The 26,740-nt window shown below is 43.0% G+C and overlaps 1 protein-coding gene across 1 annotated transcript in view; it reads right to left on the reverse strand.

The window, feature by feature from the left end:
- The window catches only part of LOC121284649 (protein ZGRF1-like), a 127,774-nt gene that overhangs the window by 48,765 nt on the left and 52,269 nt on the right, over window positions 1–26,740 (reverse strand). Inside the window, exons 20-22 of the mRNA XM_041200211.1 lie at window positions 24,305–24,382; window positions 6,509–6,650; window positions 4,343–4,470 (exon numbers count right to left, since the gene is read on the reverse strand). Of these exons, the coding sequence (XP_041056145.1) occupies window positions 4,343–4,470; window positions 6,509–6,650; window positions 24,305–24,382 (348 nt within the window). The remainder of the gene's footprint in view (window positions 1–4,342; window positions 4,471–6,508; window positions 6,651–24,304; window positions 24,383–26,740) is intronic.

Below are 26,740 nucleotides of genomic sequence, written 5' to 3' on the forward strand. Positions count from 1 at the left end.
GTAAGGTTGTGGACAGTCAGCATGGATTTTTTAAGAGAAGTTTGTTTCTGATTAATTTGATTTAATTTTTTGAGAAGGTAACAAGAAATGGCAATGATGGTAGCACAGCTGATGTATTCTATATGGATTTTTGTGAAGCTTTTGTCAAGATCCCACATGGCAGACTGGTCAGAAGAGTAAAGGCTCATGGGATCCAAGGGAAATTGGCAAGCTGGATCCATAATCAGCTCAGTGGCAGGATGCAAAGGGTAATAGTTGGTGTGTGTTTTGTGACGAGATGGTTGTTTGCAGCAGGGTTTTGCAGGGCTCAGTACTAGATCCTCTGCTTCTTGTTGTACATATATTAATTAGACTCAAATGTAACGGGTGTGATTAAGAAGTTTGCTGGTGATACAAAAATTGGCCCTGTGGTTGATAGTAAAGAAAAATAATATAGACTGCAAGATGATACCAATGGATTGATCAGGTAGGCAGGAAAGTGGCAAATTCAATTCAATCCTAGGAAGTGCAAGATAATGCATTTGGGGAGGGTAGAGACGGCAAAAGAATACATACTAAATGGTAGGATACTGAGAAGTATAGGGGGACAAAAAGATCTTGAAGATCATGTCTACAGATCCATGAAAGTAGAACAACAAGTAGATAAGGCAGTTATGAAGTCATACAGGATACCTTCCTTTATTAGCCAAGGCAATAAAAGCAGGGAGGTTATGCTAGAACTGTATAGAAATTAGTTGGGCCATTGCTAGAGTACTTTGTTCAGTTCTAGTCACCACATTACAGGAATGTGTGATTGCACTACAGAGGAGATTTACAAGAATATTACCAGAATGGAGAAGTTTAGCTATGAGGAAAGATTGGATAGGATGAGGCTGTTTTCTCTGGAACAGAGGAAGCTGAGAAGCCTAGACACAGTGAATAGGAAGGACCAATTTTGTCAATAACTAGGGGGATAGATTTAAAATAATCAGTAAAAGGATTAGAGCAGAGTTAAAGACTAATTTTTCACCCAGAGGGTGGTGGGGGTCTGGAACTCACTCTGTGAAAAGGTGGCCGAAGGAGAAACCCTCATAACATTAAAAAAAATACTTGGATGTGCACCTGAAGTGCTGTAACCCACAGGGCTACAGACCAAGGGTTGGAAAGTAGGATTAGGCTGGGTGGCTCTTTTTCTGCTGGTATGATGAGCTGAATGGCCTCTTCCTGTGCTATAAATTTCTATAATGCACTTGCTACTACAGGATAGTTTAATCACTAAGTTATCAACAAGATTGGAGAACATGCCCTGATCTGATAAATAAACAGGTCAGCATAATTTGTTACCAAGAAGGGGCTGTGTCAGTTTAAGTATCACAGAATCTTTACAGTGCAGAGGGAAGCCATTTGGCCCATCGAGTCTGCACTGGCTCTCTGAAAGAGCATTCTACCTGGTCCCACTCCCCTGCCTTATCCCTGTAACCTTGCACATTCTTTCTTTTTATAAAGTAATCCAATTCCCTTTTGGAGTTGTGTCTATAAGGGTCTAAAATTTTGTAATCATTGTTGGGCAATCAGGATATATATTTGGGAACAATGCTGATGATTCCTATTAAGAATTGTCCAACCTCATGATTTTTGTATCGTGAAAATAACGAGAATCTTCATCTGCACTGAGGATTGCATATCACAAAGGTTCAAATGTTAATGATCACTGTTTGTACTCCTCATCATAGTTGAAATCTTAGAATTTACATTATTTTATAAACTTCTCAATCTTCCTCTATGAACTTTTTGAGGTCCCAGAATCTCCCAATCATGCTGCTTCTTTGTAACACACTGAATGCTTTAAGGCTTACATGTGCATTTATTTAACATGAATGGAATGGAACTCAGTAACTACTTGCTCCACATGGAAAGAAATCATTACCCATGTTATGAGTTTTTCATGGAATCTGGAAAATCAGCTTGTTCAATTTTCCCCAGACCTAAATATTTTCTCCAGTGGATGTAAAACATCCCTTCTGGGTACGTTTGTCATATCATTTGTGCCCTCTCCTCTCGGCAATGACTATTACTAGGGCACAGATTCTCTATTATCTCTCTCAGCTGGAGTCTGGATTTTCTTTATGTGTTCTTTATTGCCCCTGTACTCATTCACCTACAGTGGTTCCTGGTCTTGTAAGCAGCTTTTGACCTGGATGACCATGAAGTTCTGCTCCAATGGCACTGCACCATTATCTGACTGGGTGGAAGTACACTTGCCTGGTTTAATTCTTATCTATCCAGTCATAGCCAGAGAATCACCTGCAATGATCCTCATTGTTTCTCATCTATCTGCTGCCCATCAGCAAAATCATCTGAAAATACAGCATCAATTTCCACAAGTACTCGAACAATGCCTAGCTCTTCCTCACCTCCACCTCTCTTGACTCCTCCAATGACTCTAAATTGACAGAAAGCAGCACTAGATCAACAGCAATTTCCTTCAATTAAAAATTGGCAAAACAGATGCCATTCTCGATGGACCCTGCCACAAACTCTGCTCCCTCCCCACCTCCACCTGGGCTGGATTTAATGCTCCTCTGCTGACTGGTTTGAAAGCAAAGGACTGGTTAAATCCAGCAAAAGGCTTGCCCACCACCTGCCTGCCCACCCCTGCTGCCACTGCAATTTTACCAGTGGTGGGTATGGCAAGTGGCTCGCTCACCAGTGGACCAACTGAGGCCATTAAGTGGGAAATTAATGCCCACTAAAGGGCCTCATCCCACGGTGCTTGAATTAAACTGGCAATGGGAGAGGTTCACACCAGGTGGCCAACCCAGCAGGTTTCACTGTGTGGGCTGGTGGTGGACAGTGGGCAGGGGGCAGCCCCCACCACCCCCAACCCATGGTGTACCCCCTGCAGGTTCCCCTCCCCCATGGCCTCTCAAACCTTAACCCCTACCTCTCACCCTGATCTCCAAGTACTTAGAAAGTTCCAATCCATCACAGCTCATCTCCTCATCACCCGGGTGCAGTACCAACAATGGCCACTGCTTCTGCTGGTGCTACGAGCCCTATAGAGAGCTGCTGGTCTCCAGTGGGGCTTCCTATTACTGAGCGACAGAAATCCCATCTCCTGCCTATTGCGGGCCATCGTTCTCCCCCCATCCCCATCCCTCTGACTTTTTAACCAGGGATTGTGGGGGGTAGGGTGGGGCAAGGACCACGGCACCCCAAATAATTCAGCTCCATCTCTCTCCCTGTCTACTGTCTGAGGCTGAACCAGACTGTTCGCAATCTTGGTGTTGCTTTTCACCCTGAGATGACCTTCCAACACACACCGACACCATAAGGAAGGCCATAACATCACCCGATTCCACCCTTGTTTCAGCTTATCTACTGCCATTAGCTCTTAAATTTGACAATTCCAACACACTCCTGGTCAGTGTCTCATGCTTTACCCTCCGTAAACTTAAGGTCATTCAAACTCTGCTGATCATGTCCTAACAAACACAAAGTCCAGTTCACACATCCCCCCTGTGATTAACATTGGTTCCCATTTAAGCAATGCCTCGATTTTAAAATTCTCATCCTTGCTCCTATAAGGTACCTTGAGACATTTTATGATGTTAAAGGTGTGATATAAATGCAAATTGGTGTTGCTGTTCCACTGCACTAAAGGTGCTGTATAACTGCAAGTATTTGGCATTGTAAGTTAAGTTGAGACACTGATTGTGGATAATGTCATAAACCAGCCCAATCTTGTCCTCAGCAGTGCACATACATGCATACACACACACATGCGTTGATACATATCCCTTCTTCCCACCACCCCCCAGCCTTTCCAGCAGAGTTTATTGGATACCCTGTGATTTTTTTTCTCCTGCCTAGGCCAAGGACAATGAGTCCAATTGTGGCCTACTTAATGTTACCTCACTGAAGATCAGCCAAATGAGCACAGACCCGTATTAGACTTATGGCTTCTTAAGTTGTATGGTTATGTGGCAAAGCAACAATGTGCAATGGGATCACTTTTCTGGCTTCATTTTGTAATGGTTAATGATTGGCACATCAGCTAAATCTGCTCTCGGTTCCAACCTCCAGCACATAAGCTGCTCAAATATGACTAAGTTTACAAATTATGTTTTTCTATAAAGTTCCCCATTTTAGATCTACAAAAACAGGAACATATGTGAACTACTAAGCAACAAAACAGACATCTGCTGCAAGGGGCGTTTCTTCCTTTTGTTGTATGTGACACTTTGCATTGATACCTGTGAATTAATACTTGGGAGTCAGACAGACAACCAGCACTTTGATTTGTGAAGAGCGCTGTGGGAACTTATACACAAAACAAGAGCTTGCTATAAATCAGCAGTACCTTGCAATAGGAAGAAGAGAAACTGGTTCTGTGATTTGACTGCATTCATCCAGTAACACCAATGGAAAGCTCAGGTTGTTCATACACTGGAAAGGACATGCAGCACAAGTGGCTCCTACCACTCGCACCTACACAAAGACAGAAAGCAAGAAGGAAATAAAGAGAAACAAACACAGGGTTCTATTTTTCTGTATGAGCACTCAAATAACTGATACAATCCTCAGCATTTGCACCACCCCTTCCATCCCAGAAAGCCAGGCAAATGACGCTAACCATCTCCCATTACTTCAGGCACCACAATTACAAAGATTCTGTTTAAACTGCATTGGGATGGTTTGAGGGGGTGGGGTGTGTGTCCAAGCAGTCATTTGGGGTCACTTTCTGGATAGCCCTGTCCATTGCTTTAGTGTAATAAAAACAGAAAGTGCAGGAAAAACTCAGCAGGTCTGGTAGCATCTGTGGAGACAGAAACAGAGTTAATGCTTTGAGTCCAATATGACTCTTCTTCGGAACCCAAGTTCATCAAGTAGTAATGGACTACACTTGCGCCCTGGAGATGGTGGGCTCCAAGCTCTGTGCAAAGCCCTGTGCCATGTTGGTACTGGATTCCTCCATGCTCCTTGACACTGATCACAACGGCAGGTTTTTCAATACACCAAGCACTTCATTGTCTGTATTCATCAGCCTACTTTTGCATACTGCTCCACTGAAGATCTTATCTGAATTTTCTGCAACTAAAAAAAAATAGGAAGGGTTGTTGCTTCTGATCATTTTCCAGTTTCCCATCCTGGAAAAAGAATGTGTATGGATGTAGGGTTAGGGCAGGTTTGGACTTAGCCGTGAAATCCTCTATGGTAGAATATTTAGTTAAAACATAGTGAGTTGGCACCTGTGCTACATTTGCCCTCTGCCCTGGTTGCAGACCAGAGAGGCTAGAGATGTAGTTGATATGCTATTGTATGTGAAGATACATTTACTGACCTTGATCACTTGTGTGAGGTAATTGAACTTCTTGCAGCTCTGCATCAAGGTCCTTGGGGCTAAGCTGGTATTGACTGCCACAGCTACCTGGTCCTACTGCCTCTTAGCCCCCTGTGGATAAATTACATTACTCTTCCTCTACAACTCCTGCACCAAGGCCGTCAATGCAGCATCTGAAAATCATGGAGCCCATTCTCCACCATTCTAATGTCAAAATCCCTTTTAGGACTTCAAGCACCTCCTTCAGCCAAAACACACCTCCCCTTTAAGAAGTGCAGAGTTGCTTGAACCTATCACCACTTTGCGGCCATTGCTCAGACACGCAGTAATTCAACAGTGTGCTTACAGCTGGCTGCACAATGTAATCATTTAAATAACAGGCAACATGAAGCAACAGGCATCGCAATTGAGTACTGGTACAAAAAACTAAATGTGCCTTCATTGGTTAAATGGTAACAGTCTCACCTTTGAATCAGAAGATCATGTGGTTCAAGTCCCACTCCAGGGATTCAACACTCTATCCAAGCTGACAATTCAATGCAGTACCGAAGGAGTGCTGCACTGCTGGATGTACAGTCTTTTGGATGAGACATTAAACCACAACCCAATCTTCCCTCTCAACTAGGTCTAAAGTATCCCATGGTCGAATTAAAAAAAAAGCAAGTATATTCTCCAGTCCTGGCCAATGTTTATCGCTCAACCAATATCACTAAAACATATTATCAAGCCATTTATCTCAATACTGTTTGAGAGACCTTGCTCTACAAGTATTGGCCTATGTGTTATCTGACATTTCAACAAAAATACTTTATTTGATCATGACGTGCTTCGGGACATCCTGAGGTTGTGAGAGGTACAATATAAATGCAAGGTTGATGACTAGTAATGTAAATACAGGAATGATCTCAGAGTAAGGGCTTGATGATGATATTATCTATATAATTCCCCCACTTCCACTGACAGTCTGTGTCAAAGTATAAGTTTCTTTGTGCATAAATTTGGTATTTTGTGAAAATGTCTTAATATAGTGTATCAGGAAAAATAATCCACTAAACCAGATTACAGAACAAGTCTACTTTTGAGTGAGAGTTCGGCAAACAAACTTTGTGCTCCAATTCATGAAGGCCTGTTACGCCAGAAGGATTTTATTTCAATAAATATTACTTGCTAAAACATAACTCTCACCTCCTTGAGCACAGTTCTGTTCCTACCCAATTTGTGTTGTTCAATACTCTTTCTCACATGCATCTTTTCTACGAGTGTCAGATCTTCTTTCAGGAGTACTTGCAGCTCTCGCAGTTCTTCACTGTCACCACCTGCATGTAAACTAATAAAACACAAATATTTCACTTTTCTGTTAAACAAAACCCATAATAACAAAGATTTCTCAACACTCACCTCAACTGAACAGAGATGAGTCAGTTCACAGAGGGAATGTAAATGGAAGTGTACTTATTCCTAAATCCCAAGTGTAGCTGACTTGGTTCTAACATGTTACTGACAAGAGCATGGGAGCAATCTCTAACAATCCTCGACCACAGAAAGTACATGCTACAAGGAAGAAAGCAAACTAAATGGTCATTTAAAAAAAACATTTAATCTTCAAAATGCTTGTCAAATCATTTGCTAAATTAACTGAAGTGCTTTGGCGAGGAAACGCTGCCCCAAGAACTTTGTTGCCTAGTGTAATAATGAATGTTACATTTCACAGAATCATAGAATGGTTACAGAACAGAAAGAGGCCATTTGGCCAGTCAGGTCCATGCCGACTCTCTGCAGCAGCAACACAGCTATTCCCATAACCCCACTTTATTCCCTGTTGCACCGCAATTTCTTTCTCTCTAGATAATTATTCAATTTTTGAAGGCTTCAGTTGAATCCGCCTTCACCACACTGTCAGACAGTGCATTCCAGATCCGAACCACTCAATGCTTAAAAAAGGTTTTCCTCATGTTGCTGCTGCTGCTTTTGCCAATCACCTTCCTGGATTTAAAACTTGATCTTAACTGATCTCTGCCAGAACGACAGGACCTGGGGGTGGGGGCGGTGGAAGAATTGAGAATTTTTTTTTATTGACTCGTGATATGTGGGCAATCTGGCAACAAAAGCATGTATTGCTACACCATACATAATTGCTCTTGAGAAGGTGGTGGTGAGAGTCTTCCTTGAACTGTTGCTGTTTGTTAGTAAATTTATTCCCACAATGCTATTAGGGAGGCTATTGCAAGATTTTGACCCAGTGACAATGAACAAACAGCGATGTAGTTCCACATCAGGATAATGTGTAATTTGCAGGTGGTGACGTTCCCATGTGCCTGCTGTCCTTGTCATTTTAGGTGGTAGAGTTTGTGGGTTTGGAAGATGCTGTCACAGAAGCCTTGGCAATTGCTGCAGTGCACCTTGTAGATGGCACACACTGCAGCTATGGTGTACTGGAGGAGGAGGGAGTGAATGTTTAAGGTGGTGGACAGGGTACTGATCAGGTATGTTGCTTTGTCATGGGTGAAGTTCTTGAATGTTGTTGGAGCTACAATCATCCAGGTAAGTGAAGAATATTCCATCACACTCCTGACTTGTGCCTTATACCTGGTTAAAAAACTAGGGAATCAGGAGGTGAGTCATTCATTACAGATTAGCGAGCTTCTGAACTGCCCTTGAGCCACATTATTTATATGGCTAGTCCAGTCAAGATTCTGGGGCTGAGATGATTGTCCTCCAATAATCATATGCATTTTACTCTGTGCTAGGTATGACTTCAACCACCGCTGAGTTTTCCCCGAATTCCCATTGATGACAATTTTATTAGGGCTCCTGATGCCACACTTGAACAAATACTATCTGATGTCAAAGGGAGTCACTCTCACCTCATCTCTGTAATTTAGCTTTTTCTTCCATGTTTGGAGCAAGGCTGTAATGAGATCTGGAGTTGAGTAGTCCTGGCAGAACCCAAACTGAGCATCGGTGGGTAGTTTATTGACGAGTAAATGCCGCTTGATAGCACTGTCGACAACTCCTTCCATCTCTATGCTAATGATTAAGAGTAGGCCGATGTGTCAGTCATTTGCCAGATTGGATTTGTCCTGTTTTTTGTGGATAGGATATACCTGGATATTTTTCAACTTTTGCCAGGTAGATGCCAGTGTTCTGGCTGTACTCAAGTGGCTTGGCTAGAGGCGCAGCTAGTTCAGGAGCACAAGCCTTCAGCACCATAGCTGGGATGTTGACAGGGCCCATAGCCTGTGCAGTATCCACCGCACTCAGCCAGCTTTGATATGTGGAGTGAATCAAATTGGCTGAAGACTGGCTTCCATGATGGTGGGGATCTGGAGGAATCAGAGATGGATCATCCATTCGACACTTCTAACTGAAGGTGGCTGCAAATGACTCAGCCCGGTCTTTTGCATTTGTGATGGATTTTGTGAACCATCCTCCATCCATTAATTGTTTAATTGTCCACGACCATTCACAAATGGATTTTTTATAGATGTCTGGTGCTGCTCCTGCATGCTCTTTTAACATTCATCATTGAATCAGGGTTGATTCCCTTGTTTTGATGGTAATGGTAGAGTGAGGAAAATGTCAGGCCATGAGGCTACAGAGTTTGATGGAATGCAATTCTGCTGCTACTGATGGCTCAAGAGTGCCCCATGGATGCCCAGTTTTGAGCTGCTGGGTCTGTTCCAAACCTATCCCAATTTGCACCATGGTACAGCCACAGCCAGATTGACGGTGCACTCACAGTGACGTCACCTCTGGTGTGTCGGTCTCACAGGGGTAATGGAGGAGTCTGGAACATTGGCTAAAAGGTTTGATTCTGTGAGTATGACTACGTTAGCTTGCTGTTTCACTAATCTGTGGAACAGTTCTCCCAAATTTGGCAAAATTCCCCAGATATTTGTGAGGAGGAATTTGCAGGGTGGACTGGGCTGGGTGTGCCGGCATACCCAATTCTGATGCCTAGGTGAACATTAGATGATCAGCCCTGCTTTACTCTTATTACACTTTGTTTTGATGGTTTCCTACAATTGTGTGGCTAGGTCATTACAGCCATATGGTGGTCATCTTCTGAAATTCTATAGACTCTGGAACAGTTCCTACAGATGGAGGGTAGCTAACGTAACCCCACTGTTTAAAAGAGGAGGTAGAGAGAAAACAGGGAATTATAGACCCATCAGCCTGACATCGGTAGTGGGGAAAATTCTAGAGGCCATTATAAAAGATTTTAATAGCTGAGCACTTGAAAAACAGTGGCAGAATCAGATAGAGTCAGCATGGATTTACACATGCTTGACAAATCTAATGGAATTTTTCAAGAATGTAACTAGTAGAGTTGATGAGGGGGAGCCAGTGGATGTGGTTTATTTGGACTTTCAGAAGGCTTACGACAAAGTCCCACATAAGAGATTAGTGTGTAAAATTAAAGCGCATGGGATTGGGGTTAGTGTATTGAGATGGATAGAAAAATGGTTGACAGACAGGAAACAAAGAGTAGGAATAAACGGGTCTTTTTCCAAATGGCAGGCAGTGACTAGTGGAGTACCGCAGGGATCGCTACTGGGACCCCAGCTATTCACAATATATATTAATGATTTAGATGAAGGAGCTAAATGTAATATCTCCAAATTTGCAGATGACACAAAGCTGAGTGGGAGGGTGAGCTGTGAGGAGGATGCAGAGATGTTTCAGGGTGATTTGGACAAGCTGAGTGAATGGGGAAATGCATGGCAGATGCAATATAATGTGGATAAATGTGAGGTTATCCACTTAGGTAGCAAAAACAGGAAGGCAGATTATCTGAATGGCTATAAATTGAGAGAGGGGAATGTGCAACGAGACCTGGGTATCCTTGTACACCAGTCGTTGAAGGTAAGCATATAGGTGCAGCAGGTGGTAGAGGGCAAATGGTATGTTGGCCTTCATAGCCAGAGGATTCGAGTACAGGAGCAGGGATGTCTTACTGCAAGTATACAGGGCCTTGGTGAGATCGCACCTGGAATATTGTGTGCAGTTTTGGTCTCCTTATCTGAAGAAGGATGTTCTTGCTATAGAGGGAGTGCAGCAAAGGTTTACCACACTGATTCCTGGGATGGCAGGACTGACATATGAGGAGAGATTGAGTCGGTTAGGATTATATTAGCAGGAGTTCAGAAGAATGAGGGAGGATCTTGTAGAAACCTACAAAATTCGAACAGGACTAGACAGGGTAGATGCAGGAAGCATGTTCCCGATGATGGGGGAGTCCAGAACCAAGGGGTCACAATCTGAGGATACGAGGTAGACCATTTAGGACTAAAATGAGGAGAAATTTCTTCATCCAAGACCCTGTGGAATTCGCTACCACAGAAAATAGTTGAGGCCAAAGCATCGTATGTTTTCAAGAAGGAGCTAGATATAACTCTTGGGGCGAAAGGGATCAAAGGACATGGGGAGAAAGTGGGAGCAGGCTTTTGAGTTGGACGATCAGCCATGATCATAATGAATGGCGGAGCAGGTTCGAAGGGCCAAATGGCCTACTCCTGCTCCTATTTTCTATGTTACAGAGGAAAGCTAAGAGTCAATCACATTGCTTTGGGTCTGGAGTCATATATAAACCATATCAGGAGAGGACAGGAGATTTTCTTCCCTAAAGGACAATGGATAATTTCTGTTCACTTTAGAATGGCAGAGCTGTGGAGAAACGTCAATCAGATCTTGGTTACAGTACGGGTCACTGAATTGTCAAGAGTAGGAGAATAGGATCAGATTCGGCCATGATACTCTGAACCGTGAAATAACATTAGGCTTTGATATTAACCCAGCCATGAGTGGTAGGAAAGAGTCAGTGTGGGGATTAAAAGTGGAAGACAGGGCAGCACATTCCCAACCTGCTGTTTATGCACCTGTTGGCATTTTTATGGCAACGGTGTTCGTGGTGTGTGAGGGTCTTGCATTCAAGGGGCGGGACACTTCATTATCATATTTAAATCAGGCTCACATAGTACAATTGGGAATTTAAGTTTAACAGTTGCCTCATTAGTTTCCCCAGAGTTGGAAAACCTGGCAGTGAAAAGGAGAAGGGAGACAGGAGATGCCAGGTCAAGAAGGTAAGTGCCATTTCCAGTACTCCTTGTGGGCAAGGACAGGTAGTTATTTCACCACCACCAACACACCCCCCTGCGCACCACCCCCCTTCCCTCCACCTCACAACCAGGAATTCCTGTGGCATCTATCTCCCTCTTACCAGTCAAATCCCTCACAACTACTAATGTCTGACCTTCCCTGATCTCAACTACCAGGTATCGCCTTTAACTGCCGCAAACTCCTGTCACCAGTTTTCTTGGCCACTAGCCAGGCTGTCAAATTATTGAATCATAGAATGGTTACTGCACAGGAGGCCATTTGGCCCATCTATTCTGAGCCAGCAGCCTACAAGAGAAATTCAGCCAATCCCACTCTCGTGCCCTTTCCCTGTAACTCTGCATTTTTTTTAAACTTCAGGTGCTATCCAATTCCCTTTTGAAAGTCAAAACTAAGTGTGCATTCATCACCCTCTCAGGCAGTGCATTCTAGATCCTAACCACTTACTGCACAAAAAAATGTTATCTCATGTCACCTTTGTTTTTTTACCCAATCACCTTAAATCCCCGTCCTCTTGTTCTTCAACTCTCCACCAAAAGGAACAGCTTCTTTCTATCTACCCTGTATAGTTCCCAATAGACTTTTAAATACCTCTATTAAATCTCCTCCTAACCTTCGCTTCTCTAAGGAGAACAGCAATAGCTTCTCCACTCTAGCCTCATAATTGAAATCCACCATCCCTGGAAGAATTCATATATATGTTTTCTGCATTCTCTATAAAACCTTAACATCCTTCCTAATGTGCAGTGCCTAGAATTGGGCACAACACTCCAGTTGAGGTCGAATCAGTGTTTTATACAGGTTCATCATAACATCTTTGCTCTTGTATTCAATGCCTTGCTTTATAAAGCCCAGGGTTCCTAATGTCTTTTTAACCACTTTCTCAAACTATCCTGCCAACTTCACCAAATTGTGCACATTTACCCCCAGGTCTTTCTGTTGCTGCACTCCTTTAGAATTGTACCCTTTAGTTTACATTATCTCCCCACGTTCTTCTTACCAAAATGTATCACTTCACATTTCTCTGCATTAAATCCATCTGCCAAGTGCTCATACATTCTTGCATCCCATCTATATCCTCATTTGCAAATTTTGAAATTGTGCCCTGCACACACAAGCCTAGGTCATTATATCAAGAAAAGCAGTGGTGCTAGTAGTAACCCCTGGGAACATCATTGTGTGTACCTTCCTACAGTCTAAAAAACAACCATTCACCATCACTCTGTTTCCTTTTACTCAGCCAACTTTGTAGCCATGCTGCCACTCTCCCTTTTATTCCATGGGCCTCAACTTTGCTGACAAGTCTATTATGTGGCACATTGTCAAATGCCTTTTGAAAGTCCAGATACACTATATCAACCGGGTTACCTTAATCGACCATCTCTGTTACCTCATCAAAAACACTCAAGCAAGTTAGTTAAACATGATTTGTCTTTAACAAATCCAGACGGGATTTCCTTAATTATTCTATCCCTGTCCAAGTGATTTTTAATTTTATCCCAGTTTATTGTTTCTAAAGGCTTTCCAACAAAAAAGGTTAAACTGACTGGCCTGTAGCTGCTGAGTTTAGCCTTACACCCTTTTTTGAACAAGGGTGTAACATTTAAAATTCTCCAGTCCTCTGGCACCACCCCAGTCTCTAAGTAGGTTTGCAAGATTATGACCAGTTCCTCTACAATTTCCACCCTTACTTCCCTCAGCATCCTTGGATGTATCCCTTCACCTTGACTTTCGCAGCATCTTTTCCATAGTAAAGACAGATGCAATGTACACATTTAGAACATCAGCCATGCTCTCTGCTTCCATACATAGATCTCTTTTTGCCGTTTTACTATTCATATGTCCACGGTAAATTTCTGGATCCATCTCGCTTAATTCCTTTTTCACTGCCCCTCTGAACTTTCTACAGTCAACCTGATTGTCACTTCTATTATCGACCTGACATCTATCATGTGCCCTTTTTTCTGCTTTGTATTACTCTCTATTTCTTTCATCATCCAGGAAGCTCTGGCTTTGGTTGCCGCACCTTTCCTTGTAGAAATGTACCTTGGCTGTATTCGATTCATCTCCTCCTTAAACACAGCCCATTATTCTGTCACAGTTTTGCTTGTCAATCTTTCATTCCAACTGGGATAGGTCCGTTCTCATTCCGCTCAAATTGGCCCTCCTCCAAATAAATATTTTTATTCTAGATTGCTCCTTGTCTTTCTCCAGAGATAATCTGGATTTTATGACGCCCTGACCACTGTTCCCCCTAAATGTTCCCCACCTGACCAACTTCATTTCCCAGAACCAGATCTAGCAAGTCTCCTTCCTCTTTGGGCTAGAAACATACTGATTAAGAAAATGCTCCTGAACACACTTCAGAAGCTCCTTTCCCCCTCTGTCCTGTATACCAGTTTGTATTAGGATAATTAAAGTGCTACATTATCAGTACCATATAGTTCTTGCATCCTTATAATTTCCCTGCAAATTTGCTTCTCTAGATATTTCCCAATAGTTAATGGCCTACACAACACACCCAGGAGTGTAGTGGCACCTCGATTGTTTCTCAACTCAAACTAAATAGGTTCTGACCTTGATCCCTCCAGGATACACTCTCTCCAGCACTGTAATACTCTCCTTAATCAACACTGTAATCTCTCCTCCCTTCTTTCTTTCCCTATTTTACTTGAATACCCTGTATCCAGAGATATTCAGAACCTGGTTCTGCCCTTTTGGGTCTCCATTATCATCACATCATCATATTCTCATGTGGCTATTTGTGCCTGCAGCTCACCAACCCTATTTACCTCACTCTACATTTACCTACATACATTGTAAACCTGAATTAGATCTTACTGTACGGCCTCTTAATCAGATCCCACATAACACCTTCCTGTATCACTCTCTAGTGCAGGGTGGGGAACCTACTGCTCATGGGCTGGATCCAAACTTTTGCTCAATTTCATCTGGTCCACAGCAAGATTTCTAAAAAAAATGTTAGCTCAGATTTTTTGTGTAGAGTCTGAATACAGGACTAGATCTTTCTATGGCCGAAATGACTATTTTTTGTTGTTTTAGACATTATTTTTAGTGAGATGTGTACAAACACATCATGACAGCATGGCTGCTCATTTGTATCTGTAACTGACCACAATGGTGTGTGAAAACAATTTAGACCTGGGTGAACTTTAGGTCAGTGTTAGACTTCTGGGTTGGGAAATTTGCCATCTAATTTAAACAAAAGAATGACACAAGGAATGCTGAGAAACATTGGGCAGAATTTTTCCATCGGTGAGCAGGGGGCGGGGCCCGCTCGCCGACACTTAAAATGACACGGGATGATGTCGTGCGGAACCCCCGACGTCATCCACCCCATTTAAGTTTTCAGGAAGGCGGGGGCGCAGCAAAATCAGCTACGGGCCCGCCGACCTGTCAATGGCCAATTGAGGCCATTGACAGGATCATTTAAACAATTAAAGGAACTTGTCCGTCCAACCCTAAGGTTGATGGGCAGGCCAGGAGCCCCGGCGGCAAATAGAGAAAACATGAAACCTCATCCAGCGGTGGGATGAGGTTTCATGTAAGGTTTCAAAAATTTTAATAAAATTATTCTGTAAATTATGAACATTTCTCATCTCATGTGATATTGTTCCATGAGGGGACATGTTATGGAATTTTTCTTTGCTATTTTTAATATTTTTCAAAATGGAAGCGACCTCCCTGCACTTAGCCTCAAGGAGATGTGCACTCTTTCGTGCGCATGCATGAAAGAGCGCACTCTCGCTTTTGGGGAAAATCCCCCACCCACACAGGAAACGCATAGCTCCCCACCCACCAGAGATTGGGTCTAGCCCGCCTGCCCGACAGGCAGAAAATTCTGCCCATTATCTTTGACTATGGTTGTTGGTCTGTGGGAAGAGCTCAAATCAGCAGATTACAAGTTAGCAATGCAGCTTTATGTACTAAAGCTCCCCCCACAATGTTGATTTGTTTGTGTGTGTGTGTGTGTGAGAGGCCGCAACTGATTTTGTCCATATGTGAATGGCCCTTGATAAGAAAAAGATTCCCCACCCCTGCTCTCTCTCACTCCAATCTTTTGTGGACCTTGTTTATTCACCTAATGCTACATCATCCTGGCTCCCATAATCCTACTAAATTAGTTTAAACTCAGTCTAATAACTCTAGCAAATTACCCTAGTAGGAAATTGGTCCCAGTTCCGTTGAGGTGCTATCTGCCTGGCCTGTATAGATTGCGCCATCCCTGGAACCAGTCCCAGGAACTAAAGCCCTCCCTCCTGCATTATCTCTCCAGTCACACATTATCTGCTCTAACCTATTTTAATTTTCACAAGCAAGTAGCAACCATTGCCTGATAGTGTTTGCCAGGCTCACTCACAGACTTTGGAAAGAGCATGGAGTTTCTCTCAGAACAAAGATCAAAGTCTACCAGGTAGTGATTTTTAACACCACTTCTTTATGGGTGCCAGACTTGGGCAGCCTACTAGCATCGCATAAAACAACTAGAAGCATTCCATCTTTGCTGTCTGAGATCTATTTGCAATATCAGATGGCAGGACAAAATCTCCAACACAGAGGTTCTTGCAAAGTGCAGTACACCTGGCACCAAGAGTATGCTCATCAGAGCTCAGTTTCGCTGGGTTGGTCATGTGGTTCACATGAAGGATTCCCACATGCCAAAGGCAGTACTATACAGCCAGCCAAGCACGGGGACCCAGACCACAAGATGTCCCAAACTGATATATAAAAGTCAATCTGAAAGTTAACCTCAGAGCTTGAAAGCTGGATCCCAATCATGGGAAAAACAACCAAATGAATTAGCATCTGTCCACAGAGATATTAAATGCTGAGCAAACCAAATTCCAGAGGGAAACTTAGCTTACGGGGCATACCCTTTTTTTTTGCATTCTTTTCTGAAAACAAGAAGAAAACGTATTGATCTCAGCAGCAAGAAGTCCAGTGACACTTTGCGATTTTAAAAATTAAAAGTTAAAGTTTTATTAACAAGAAGAAAAGAAAACTTAAGCACACAAGATTACAGTTAAAATTCGTCTTACAAAACATGCCCCAAAAGCCTCGCTACTTGGTCAGACGTACAAGTAAATACCTTCCAGGCAACACTCCCTTATAGACGTTTAACTATAAAAATCCAGTAATATTACTCAAGGCAAACTTCTGCAGCTTTAATAAGGCATGCCACATGACTTCTTAAACTCTTTTCCACTTTATTGTGGAAATCCAAGACTTCAGAACAAGGCTGCTTTTTGAAGCCCAAGACTTTTCTGGCTTGACTAGATGGCTGATTCAAACTGCATCTTCTCCCTGTCTAGAGCTGTTTCCAGGAGATCTTCATCACATAGCCAACAGCCTACAACCAATAGCACCTCTAAAATATCTTTCTCCCCCCCTTCATTTCAGGTTCCATCGTTCTCATACCTCTTTGAAACTCAAATCCTTCCAAATATAAAATCTTTCAATCTTGTCTCTGCTTTCAGGCCAATAAGATGTAATATACCCTCTTTATTTACCCATAGAACTCCTGTATGACACAAAAATGTTTCTTGTCATCTCTGACTTCCCTTTTGATATTCAAACGAACTCTCAATTTATCTTAAAATGCAAATGTTAAATCCAACATATTTACTTGTACCTCAAACCACTATAATATCTCATTACAAATGCACATCGAATGCCTCTATCCTTTCATGTCTTAACCTCCCAGACAACCTGTGTCTAGTCACTTTTCCCCAGCTTAATCAAATCAAATACACACCCTTCTTCAGAGAATAGCACAATATTTCCCAAGAATATTTTTTAAATATAAGATCCATTTTCACAAATCAAGCAATTTCAGTATTTGAGAACACAGTCATGCGCCTTCAGGATAAGTGAGCATGGTGCAAAGCCTCGCTCCATCCATCTGTCAAACACTGACTTCATATACAGCATTTAAAATCGGTTATCCAAATTGAGACTTGGTCTAATGTCACACATGAGATGACATCAACCTCGACTGTAAAAAGTTTTTTTCATTTGCTGAACTTTCATCCATTGAAGTGACAGGAGAGTCCATCACCATCATCAGCAAGTGGCACCAGGAGTAATCTAAAGATTGCGACTGCCTTTGCTACCTTTGAGGCCTTGCTTGCTAGTCTCCTTCCTAGCTCCCTAAAATCTTCCTGCAGGACCTCATCTGTCTTTCTACCAGTATCATCGATACTGATAAGGACCATGACCTCTTGCTGTTCACCTGTTTCCCTTTGGCTGGCTATCAAGCAGGAATCAAAAGAATAAACTTATAATGACATCATTTAATGCAGCAGGATTTCCACATGCACCAGCTGTTTCTTCCCTCCCCTGTACCCTCCTTGCCTCAGGGCCTCAGTGCCTAGGCTCAGACATGGAGAATGGCCACTTGGTGATGGCAAAGATCAGAATTATAACTAGCATTGATATCATACTTGAATGTTCCAAAGCGCTTCACAGTGATAAGAAAATAGCTGGTTAAATGATCAATGGCACAGTCAAAAAAGCAGATTTACAGGAAACTTTTTTTAAAGGAGGGAAGACGGTGGGGGCAATTGCTCAGCTGGCTGGACAGCCAGCATGGATCAGATTGGTGCCAATAGCACAGGATTTGATCCCCATTCTGGCTGGGGGGATTTGGGACCTGACTCCTTCTCCTATCCATAGTGGAGGTTGTGGTGCTGTGGGTCGGACCTACCTTTAGGCAGAGAACTCAGGAAGAAGAAGAAAGTTAACAAAATTAGTTTTTAAAAAGAGAACTTGCCAGAATGTTCCAGACTTAGTTTGAGAGATTGGGTCAGCAGAGCTTTAAATGAAAACAAGGATTTTGAAAACTGGATTATAAATTAACCATTTCAATTTGTTAACCAAAAGATAACTAATGGGGTTGTGAGGTTGAGAAATCATGAAATGTAGTCAATAAATGCCAGCAGTAATCAAATTTTGCTTGTGACCAAATTAATTAGAAAAAACTTGCATTTATTTGGCTGCTTTCCTGACCTACGGATGTCCCAAAGTATTTTGTAGCAAACGAGTGAGGTTGTTCTAAACTGTAGTCACTATTGTAATATTGGGAAGCTCGCCTGCCAACTTGTGTAAAGCTAGAAACAGCAAAAGAACTAAATGACCAGATAATCTGTTTTAGTGATGTTGGTTGAGGGATAAATATTGACAATGACACTGGAGAACTTGATCTTGTGCCTGTCAATACACCCATTTCTTCTACACAATTTTCTATCTGCAAAACGATGAAGGATGTCACAATTGGGATAAAAAGATAGATGGGAAAAGCAGTAGTTGAGGTTACATAAACTGAGTAAAGCAGTGGAAGCTTGCAGAGAGAGAGAGCCCATAAAGCAGCAGGAGTTCAGAGAGAGAAGCCCATAGTCCAGCAGGTGTTTGGAGAGAGAGAGCCCATAAAGCAGCAGGAGTGCAAAGAGAGAGAGCCCATAAAGCAGCACGGAGTTCGGAGAGAGAGAGAGTGCATAACAAGAGCGGACCTACCTGGGAAGGGCAGCGGTGGCGGGAGATAAAAACTGGCGGCAGAGAGCCCCTTCAACCTGTTTTTACCTGTCAGAGCCGAAGTCTGACATCAAAGGAAAACAGGTAAGTGATTGGTGGGTATCTCTTCCTTGTCTCTTTTGATTGGCCAAGTGGTTTAAATCAGGAGACCTTATTACAGCTGAAGAGCACAGTTAAGAAATTGACTTTTAAAATATTTAATGTCCAAATTAATTAATTAAATAGAATAGAGGTGGCTGGGCAGGCAATGTGTTGCAGCTGTAGTATGTGGGAGCTGGTGGACATCGGTGTGATCCACAGTTACCACAGCTGCAGCAAGTGTTGGCTGCTCAAGGAACTTCGGCTCAGAGTTGATGAGCTGGAATCCGAGCTGCGGACACTGCGACACATCAGGGAGGGGGAGAGTTACCCGGACACTGTGTTTCAGGAGACAGTCACACCCCTTAGATTAATTACTTAAGATTAATTACCTGGACCGTGGCCAGGAACAGGAAGGTGTGACTGCGAGTGAGACAGGTATGGGGATCTAGAATTTAGCTTTGGAGGAGCCTCAGCCAATGCCCTTGTCCAACAGGTGCGAGGTTCTTGCTCCTGGTGTGGAGAAGAGCAAAGGCTGCAGGGAGGATGAGTGAACTGACCACAGCACCGTGGTACAGAGCACCATTCAAGTGGGGGAGAAAAGCGAAATGTAGTAGCAATAGGGGATAGCATAGTTAGCGGAATAGATACTCTCCTCTGCTTCAAAGACAGAGAGTTCTGGTGCCAAGGTTAAGGACATCTCTTCTGGGCGGGAGAGGAATTTGGAGTGGGGGGGAGAGGGACCCAGTTGTTATGGTTTACATAGGTACCAATGGCATAGGTAGGACTAGGAAAGCAGTTCTGCTTAGGGACTGCGAACAGCTAGGGGCTGAGCTAAATTAAAAAGCAGAACCATAAAGGCAATAATCTCCGGATTACTACCTGAGCCATGAGCAAATTGGCACAGGGTAAATAAGATTAGAGAGGTAAATGTGTGGCTCAAAGCTTGGTGTGGGAGAAATGGGTTCCGATTCATGGGGCACTGGCACCAGTACTGGGGAAGGAGAGCTGCTCCGTTGGGACGTGCTTCGTTTGAACCATGCTGGGACCAGTGACTTGGCAAATTGTATAACTAGGGTTGTAGATAGGACTGTAAACTAATTAGTGGGGGGGGGGAATGTTCAATTAAAGGAAAGTTTTAAAAAATCAGTAAGAAAATGAGAGAGCAGAGGTGCAGAGTAGTGAAGAAGCGAACAATAAAGTGTGACAGGAAGGGCAGAAAATATAAGCAGAAGAGTGCAGTAGAAAGCAGAACCAGAATGAGTAATAATGATAAAAAAATCAAAGCTTAAGGCTCTTTAGCTGATCGCACGCGGAATTTGTAACAAGATAGATGAGTTGACGGCACAAATAGAAATAAATTAATAGACTTGATAGCTATTACAGAGACGTGGTTGCAGGGTGACCCAAGAGTGGGAACTCAATATTCAAGAGTGTTCGAATTCTGGAAAAATAGGTAAAAAGGAAAAGGAGGTGGATTTGCTTTATTAATTAAGGAAGGTATCAGTACGGTGATGAGTAGTGATATAGGTGCAATTGATTGTGCTGTGGAATAAATTTGGGTGGAAATAAGGAATAGAAAAGGGGAAGAAGTCATGGGTGGGAGTCGTCTTTAGGCCCCCGAAGAGTTGCCTCACTGGAGGACAAAATATAAATCAGGAAATAATGGAGGCGTGTAAGAAGAGCGCTACAATTGTCACGGGTGACTTTTATCTGTATATGGACTGGACAAATCAGATTGGCAGAGGTAACATAGAAGATGAATTCGTGGAGTGCATCAGAGATTGTTTCTTAGAGCAATATGTTGCAGAACCTACCTAAAACAGGCTAATTTACATCTAGTAACATGTAATGAGGTAGAATTAATGAGAAATATTGTAGTTTAGGATCCTTTACTGAGTAGCGATCACAACATGGTAAAATTTCAAATTCAGTTTGAGGGTGAGCAACTCAGGTCTCAAACCAGTGTCCTCAACTTAAATAAGGACAATCATAGAGGTATGAAGAAAGAGTTGTCTAAAGCGGGCTGGGAAAATAGACTAAGGGAAGGTCAATGGATGAGCAGTGGCAGAGGTTTAAGCAGATATTTCATAATGCTCAGCAAAAATTTATCCCACTCAAAAAGAAGTACTTAATGAGAAGGATGAATCATCAGTGGTTAACAAAGGTGGTCAAGGACAGTATCCAATCAAAAACTAAGGCACACAAAGCGGCGAAAAATAGTAGTAGGCCAGAGGATTAGGAATTTTTTAGGAACCAGCAGCGGGTGACTGAAAAGCTAATAAAGAGGGAGAAAATTGATTATGAAAATAAATTGTTAAGAAATATAAAAACAAACAGCAAGAGCTTCTTTGGGTATATAAAAAGAAAGAGAGTGGCTAAAGTGACCGTGGGACCATTGGAGGATGTGACTGGAGAATTGATAATGGGGAACAGGGAAATGGCAGATAATTTAAACCAATATTTTGCATCGCTCTTCATGGTGGAGGACACTATAAACATCCCAAAGATATCAGATAAGCAAGGAGAAAATGGGAGGAAAGATCTTGTAACAGTTTCTATTACAAAGGACAAAGTATTTGACAAACTAATAGGACTAAAGGCAGTCAAGTCACCAGGACTTGATGACCTACATGCAAGGGTTTTAAAGGAAGTGGCTACAGAGATAGTGGAGGCATTGGTCGAAATTTTCCAGAACTCACTGGATTCCAGGAGGGTCCCAGCAGGTTGGAAAACCGCTAACGTGATGCGCCTGTTCAAGAAGGGAGGGAGACAAAAAGCAGGAACTATAGGCTTGTCAGCCTAATATCTGTCATTGGGAAAATGCTAGAGTCTATTAAGGAAGAAATAGCATAACATTTAGAAAAGCTTAATATAATCAAACAAAGTCAACATAGATTTGTGAAAGGCAAATCATGTTTGAATAATTTGCTAGGGTTCTTTGAGGATATAACAAGCAGAGTCGATAAGGGGGAACCGGTAGATGTAGTGTATTTGGATTTCCAGAAGGCATTTGATAAGATGCAACATGAAAGGTTATTACACAAGATGGGAAGCTCATAGTATTGGGGGTAATATATTAGCATGGATTGAGGATTGGTTAACCCACAGAAGACAGAGAGTCAGGATTAATGGATCTTTTTCTGGTTGGAAAGATATAACTAGTAAAGTGCCACAAGGGTCAATTCTAGGGCCTCAATTATTTACTATCTATGTTAATGAGTTGGAGGAGGGGGCAGAGTATAATGTATCCAAATTTGCTGACAACACAAAAATAGGTGGGAGGGCATGTTGGGGTTAGGACATAAGGAATCTGCAAGGGGATATAGATAGGCTAAGTGAGGGGGCAAAAACTTGGCAGATGGAGGTTAATATCAGGAAGTGTGAGGTTATGCACTTGGTAGAAAGAATCAAAAGGCAGACAATTATTTAAATGGAGAGAGACTCCAAAAAAGTGCAGTGCAGAGGGATCTGGGCGCTCTTGTGCATGAAACGTAAAAAGTTAGCATGCAGGTGCAGCTAGTAATTAAGAAGGCTAATGGAATTTTGACCTATATTGCTAAGGAGTTGGAGTATAAAAATAGGGAAGTTTTGTTACAACTGCACAAGCTGTTGGTGAGGCCGCACCTGGAGTACTGTGTCCAGTTTTGGTCACCATATTTGAAAGGATATGCTAGCATTGGAGGCAGATCAAAAGAGATTCACTAGGCTGGTTCCTGGGATGAAGGGGTTGACTCATCATGAACAGCTAAACAGATTAGGCCTTTATTCCTTAGAATTTAGGCGAAAGAGGGGTGATCTTATTGAAACGTGCAAGATTCTGAGAGGGCTTGACAGGGTAGATGTTGTAACGATGTTTCCACTAGTGGGAGAATCTCAAACTAGGGGACATAGTTACAGAATAAAGGGACACTCATTTAAAACTGAGATGCGAAGGAATTTCATCTCTGAAGGTAGTGAATGTCTGGAATCCTCTACCTCAGAGAGATGTGGAGGTGAGATCACTGAAAGTATTTAAAGAGGAGGTAGATAAGATCTTTGAAATATCAAGTTGAGGGCTATGAGGAGCTGGCACGAAAGAGGAGTCGAGGCCTGGGGCAAATCAGCCATGATCTTATTGAATGGCAGGGCAGGCTTGAGGGGCTGAATGGCCTACACCTGCTCCTATTTCTTATGCTCTTATGTTCTTATGTGTAAGATACAAATTAAGTGTCTTAACTGCCTTCTCAAACTCAAAATGATCTACATCAACATTTTATGCATTCATTTACTGACAGTGCAGAACTCAAGAATTGCTAAAAAATAAAAAGACATAGGGCAGAATTTTCCTCCCATTGGTGGGGGGCGGGGGGGAGTTAATGGGCTGGCGTGTGCGGGCGCGCTTCCAATCGGCGCCCCCAATCGGAGGTGCGGCGCCATTTTACATGGGCAAGCCAATTAATGCCCGCCCAGCGTGATGTCCACAGGGGAGCGCTTCCCTGTGTGGGCGGGGCGGAATCCCTAAAATTGAGAGTGCGCTCTTTCGCGCATGCGCACAAAAGCACACTCATCTCCCTGAGGCTAAGTGCCTCAGGGAGATCGCCTCTGCTTTCAGCAATATTAAAAATAATAGAAAAAAAAAATTCCCTTACATGTCCCCTCATGTGACATCGTCACGAGTTGGGACATGTTCATAATTTCCATAACAACTTTATTAAAATTTTTAAAACCCTACATGAAACCTCATCCCGCCGATGGATGAGGTTTCATGTATTTTCCAGTTGCCACTGGGGCTCCTGGCCTGGCTGCCAACCTTAAGGTTGGACGGGCAGGTCCTTTAATTGCTTAATTGATCCTGTCAATAGCCTCAATTGGCCATTGACAGGTTGGCGGGCCCACAGCTGATTTTGCTGCGCCCCCCCCATCTTCCTGAAAATTTAAATGGGGCGGTGTGACGTCGGGAGTTCCGCCTGACATCATTCTACGTCATTTTACTCGTCAGCGAGCAGGGGCAAGGCCCGCTCGCTGACGGTAAAATCCTGCCCATTATGTCGAAGATTTTCATGTTGCACTCAGGAAGACACACATTATTTATTGCTACACTTATTCAGATTACTACCAGAAGCTGAATGGTACTGGTGCTCAGAACTGATATTAACCTGTGGTCCTGTAATCTATTCCAGAGCCACAGTACAAGGATTCTACTGTAATACAGCTTCATTAAGGTCAAATATAGGTAATCGAGGTTATGCTTACCTGTATGGCAAAATGGGTTTGGCAATCTTCCGAATGCTTCCAACTCTGATAAATCTATTGAAGCCTAGTTCCAGAAGCCTAATTAAAAGAAACAAACCACATCAATTTATTTTTAAAACTGAGTAGTTGATTAAACCAGCAATAAAGCCGGTTTGTACACAGTTCTACAAATTCTTTTAAGGGATTAGCACACCACCATTCAATGGAATGGAAAACTCCAACCCTGGCATTAATTTTTAATGGCTCTGCAAAAGCTGTAAAACTTTTATGGACAACAAACAAAATTGCACCTTTGTGTGTATGTTTGTTTGGATTCATGGGCATGTTTCCCATCTGCAAGTAGATTTTCCTTAATTCTTGCACAGAAAAACACCAGAGGTAAAGAAGTCAACTCTCAAATACAAGTCACACTAAAGCAGTTATCAAGTACAATATTTTCGTTTGTGTAAAGTGATGCTTTAAACAGCCAGTGGCAATGACGTTAATTGAAATAATGAGTTGGCCCTGAGATACTATGCTTAATAGCATGAGAGAAAAGAGTTGATCGTGGAATCCATATACATTAAGGGCAGACGCATTCCATTGAAAGAACATGGAATTCTTCTGAATTCCCACTGAAAAAAGAGGGTACCAATAATACAATGTCATGGAACTAGTGCAACCAGGGCCTTCCAGTTGCACTTTCGGGATGCAACCAACTAAAAGCCCACCTCAGGGGCTGGTGTCCATTTAGGGAGAGCGGGTGGGTGACATGGCCATTCTGTCAGTGGAAGGGTTTCAGAGGAGGTGGTGGTGAGCTGCCTTCTTGAACCACTGCAGTCCATGTGGTGTAGGTACACCCTCAGTGCCATTAGGGACAGAGTTCCAGGATTTTGACCCAGCGTCAGCGAAGGAACGGTGATATATTTCCAAGTCAGGATGGTGAATGATTTGGAGGGGAACTTCCAGATGGTGGTGTTCCCATGTATCTGCTGCCCTTGTCCTTCTAGATGTTAGTAGTCGTGGTTTGAAAGGTGCTGTCCCAGGAGCCTTGGTGAGTTCCCGCAGTGTATCCTGTAAATGGTAAACACTGCTGCCACTGATCGTTGGTGGCGGAGGGAGTGAATGTTTGTGGATGTGGTGCCAATAAAGTGGGCTGCTTTGTCCTGGATGGCGTCGAGCTTCTTGACTGTCGTTGGAGCTGCACTCACCAGGCAAGTGGAGGGTATTCCATCACACTCCTGACTTGTGCCTTGTAGATGTTGGACAGGCTTTGGGGAGTCAGGTGGTGAGTTAGTCGCCGCTGGATTCTTAGCCTCTGCTCTTGTAGCCACAGTTTTTATATGGCTAATCCAGCTCAGTTTCTGGTCAATGGTAAAACCCAGGGTGTTGATAGTGGGGGATTCAGCAATGGTAATGCCATTGAATGTCAAGGGGTGATGGTTTGGTTCTCTCGTGTCAGAGATAGTCATTGGCTGGCAGTTTTATGGCATGAATGTCACTTGTCACCCCAAGCCTGGATATCGTCCAAGTCTTGCTGCATTTGGACATGGACTAATTCAGTATCTGAGGAGTCGCAAATAATGCTGAACATTGTGCAATCATCAGCAAACATCCCTACTTCTGACCTTATGATGAAAGGAAGGTCATTGATGAAGCAGCTGAAGATGGTTGGGCCTAGGACACTACTCTGAGGAACTCCTGCAGTGATGTCTTGGAAATGAGATGATTGACTTCCAACAACAACCACCTTCCTTTGTGCTAGGTATGACTCCAACTAGCGGAGAGTTTCCCCTCAACTTTGACTCCAATTTTGCTAGGGCTCCTTGATGCCACTCTCGGTCAAATGCTGTCTTGATGTCAAGGGCAGTCACTTTCACCTCACCTCTGGAGTTCAGCCCTTTACTCCATGCTTGAACCAAGGCTGTAATGAGGTCAGGAACTGGGTGACCCTGGTGGAACCCAAACTGAGTGACAGTGAGCAGGTTATTTCTAAGCAAATGCTGCTCCATAGCACTGTTGATGACCCCTTCCATTACTCTACTGATGACTGAGAGTAGGCTGATGGGGCGAAAATTGGCCGGGTTGGAGTTGTCCTGCTTTTTGTGTACAGGACATACCTGGGCAATTTTTCACATTGCTGGGTAGATGCCAGTGTTGCAGCTGAGCTGGAACAGCTTGGCTAGAGGCGTAGAAAGTTCTGGAACACAAGTCTTCAGTACTATTGCCAGAATATTTTCAGGGCCCAAGGCCTTTGCAGTATCCAGTGCCTTCAGCCGTTTCTTGATATCATGTGGAGTTAATTGAATCGGCTGAAGACTGGCATCTGTGATGCTGGGGACCTCTGGAGGAGGCCAAGATGGATCATTCACTCAGCACTTCTGACTGAAGATTGTTGCGAATGGTTCAGCCTTATCTTTTGCACTGATGTACTAACCTCCCTCGTCATTCAGGATG

Source organism: Carcharodon carcharias, chromosome 1, assembly GCF_017639515.1.
Source record: "Carcharodon carcharias isolate sCarCar2 chromosome 1, sCarCar2.pri, whole genome shotgun sequence".
NCBI lineage: Eukaryota > Metazoa > Chordata > Chondrichthyes > Lamniformes > Lamnidae > Carcharodon > Carcharodon carcharias.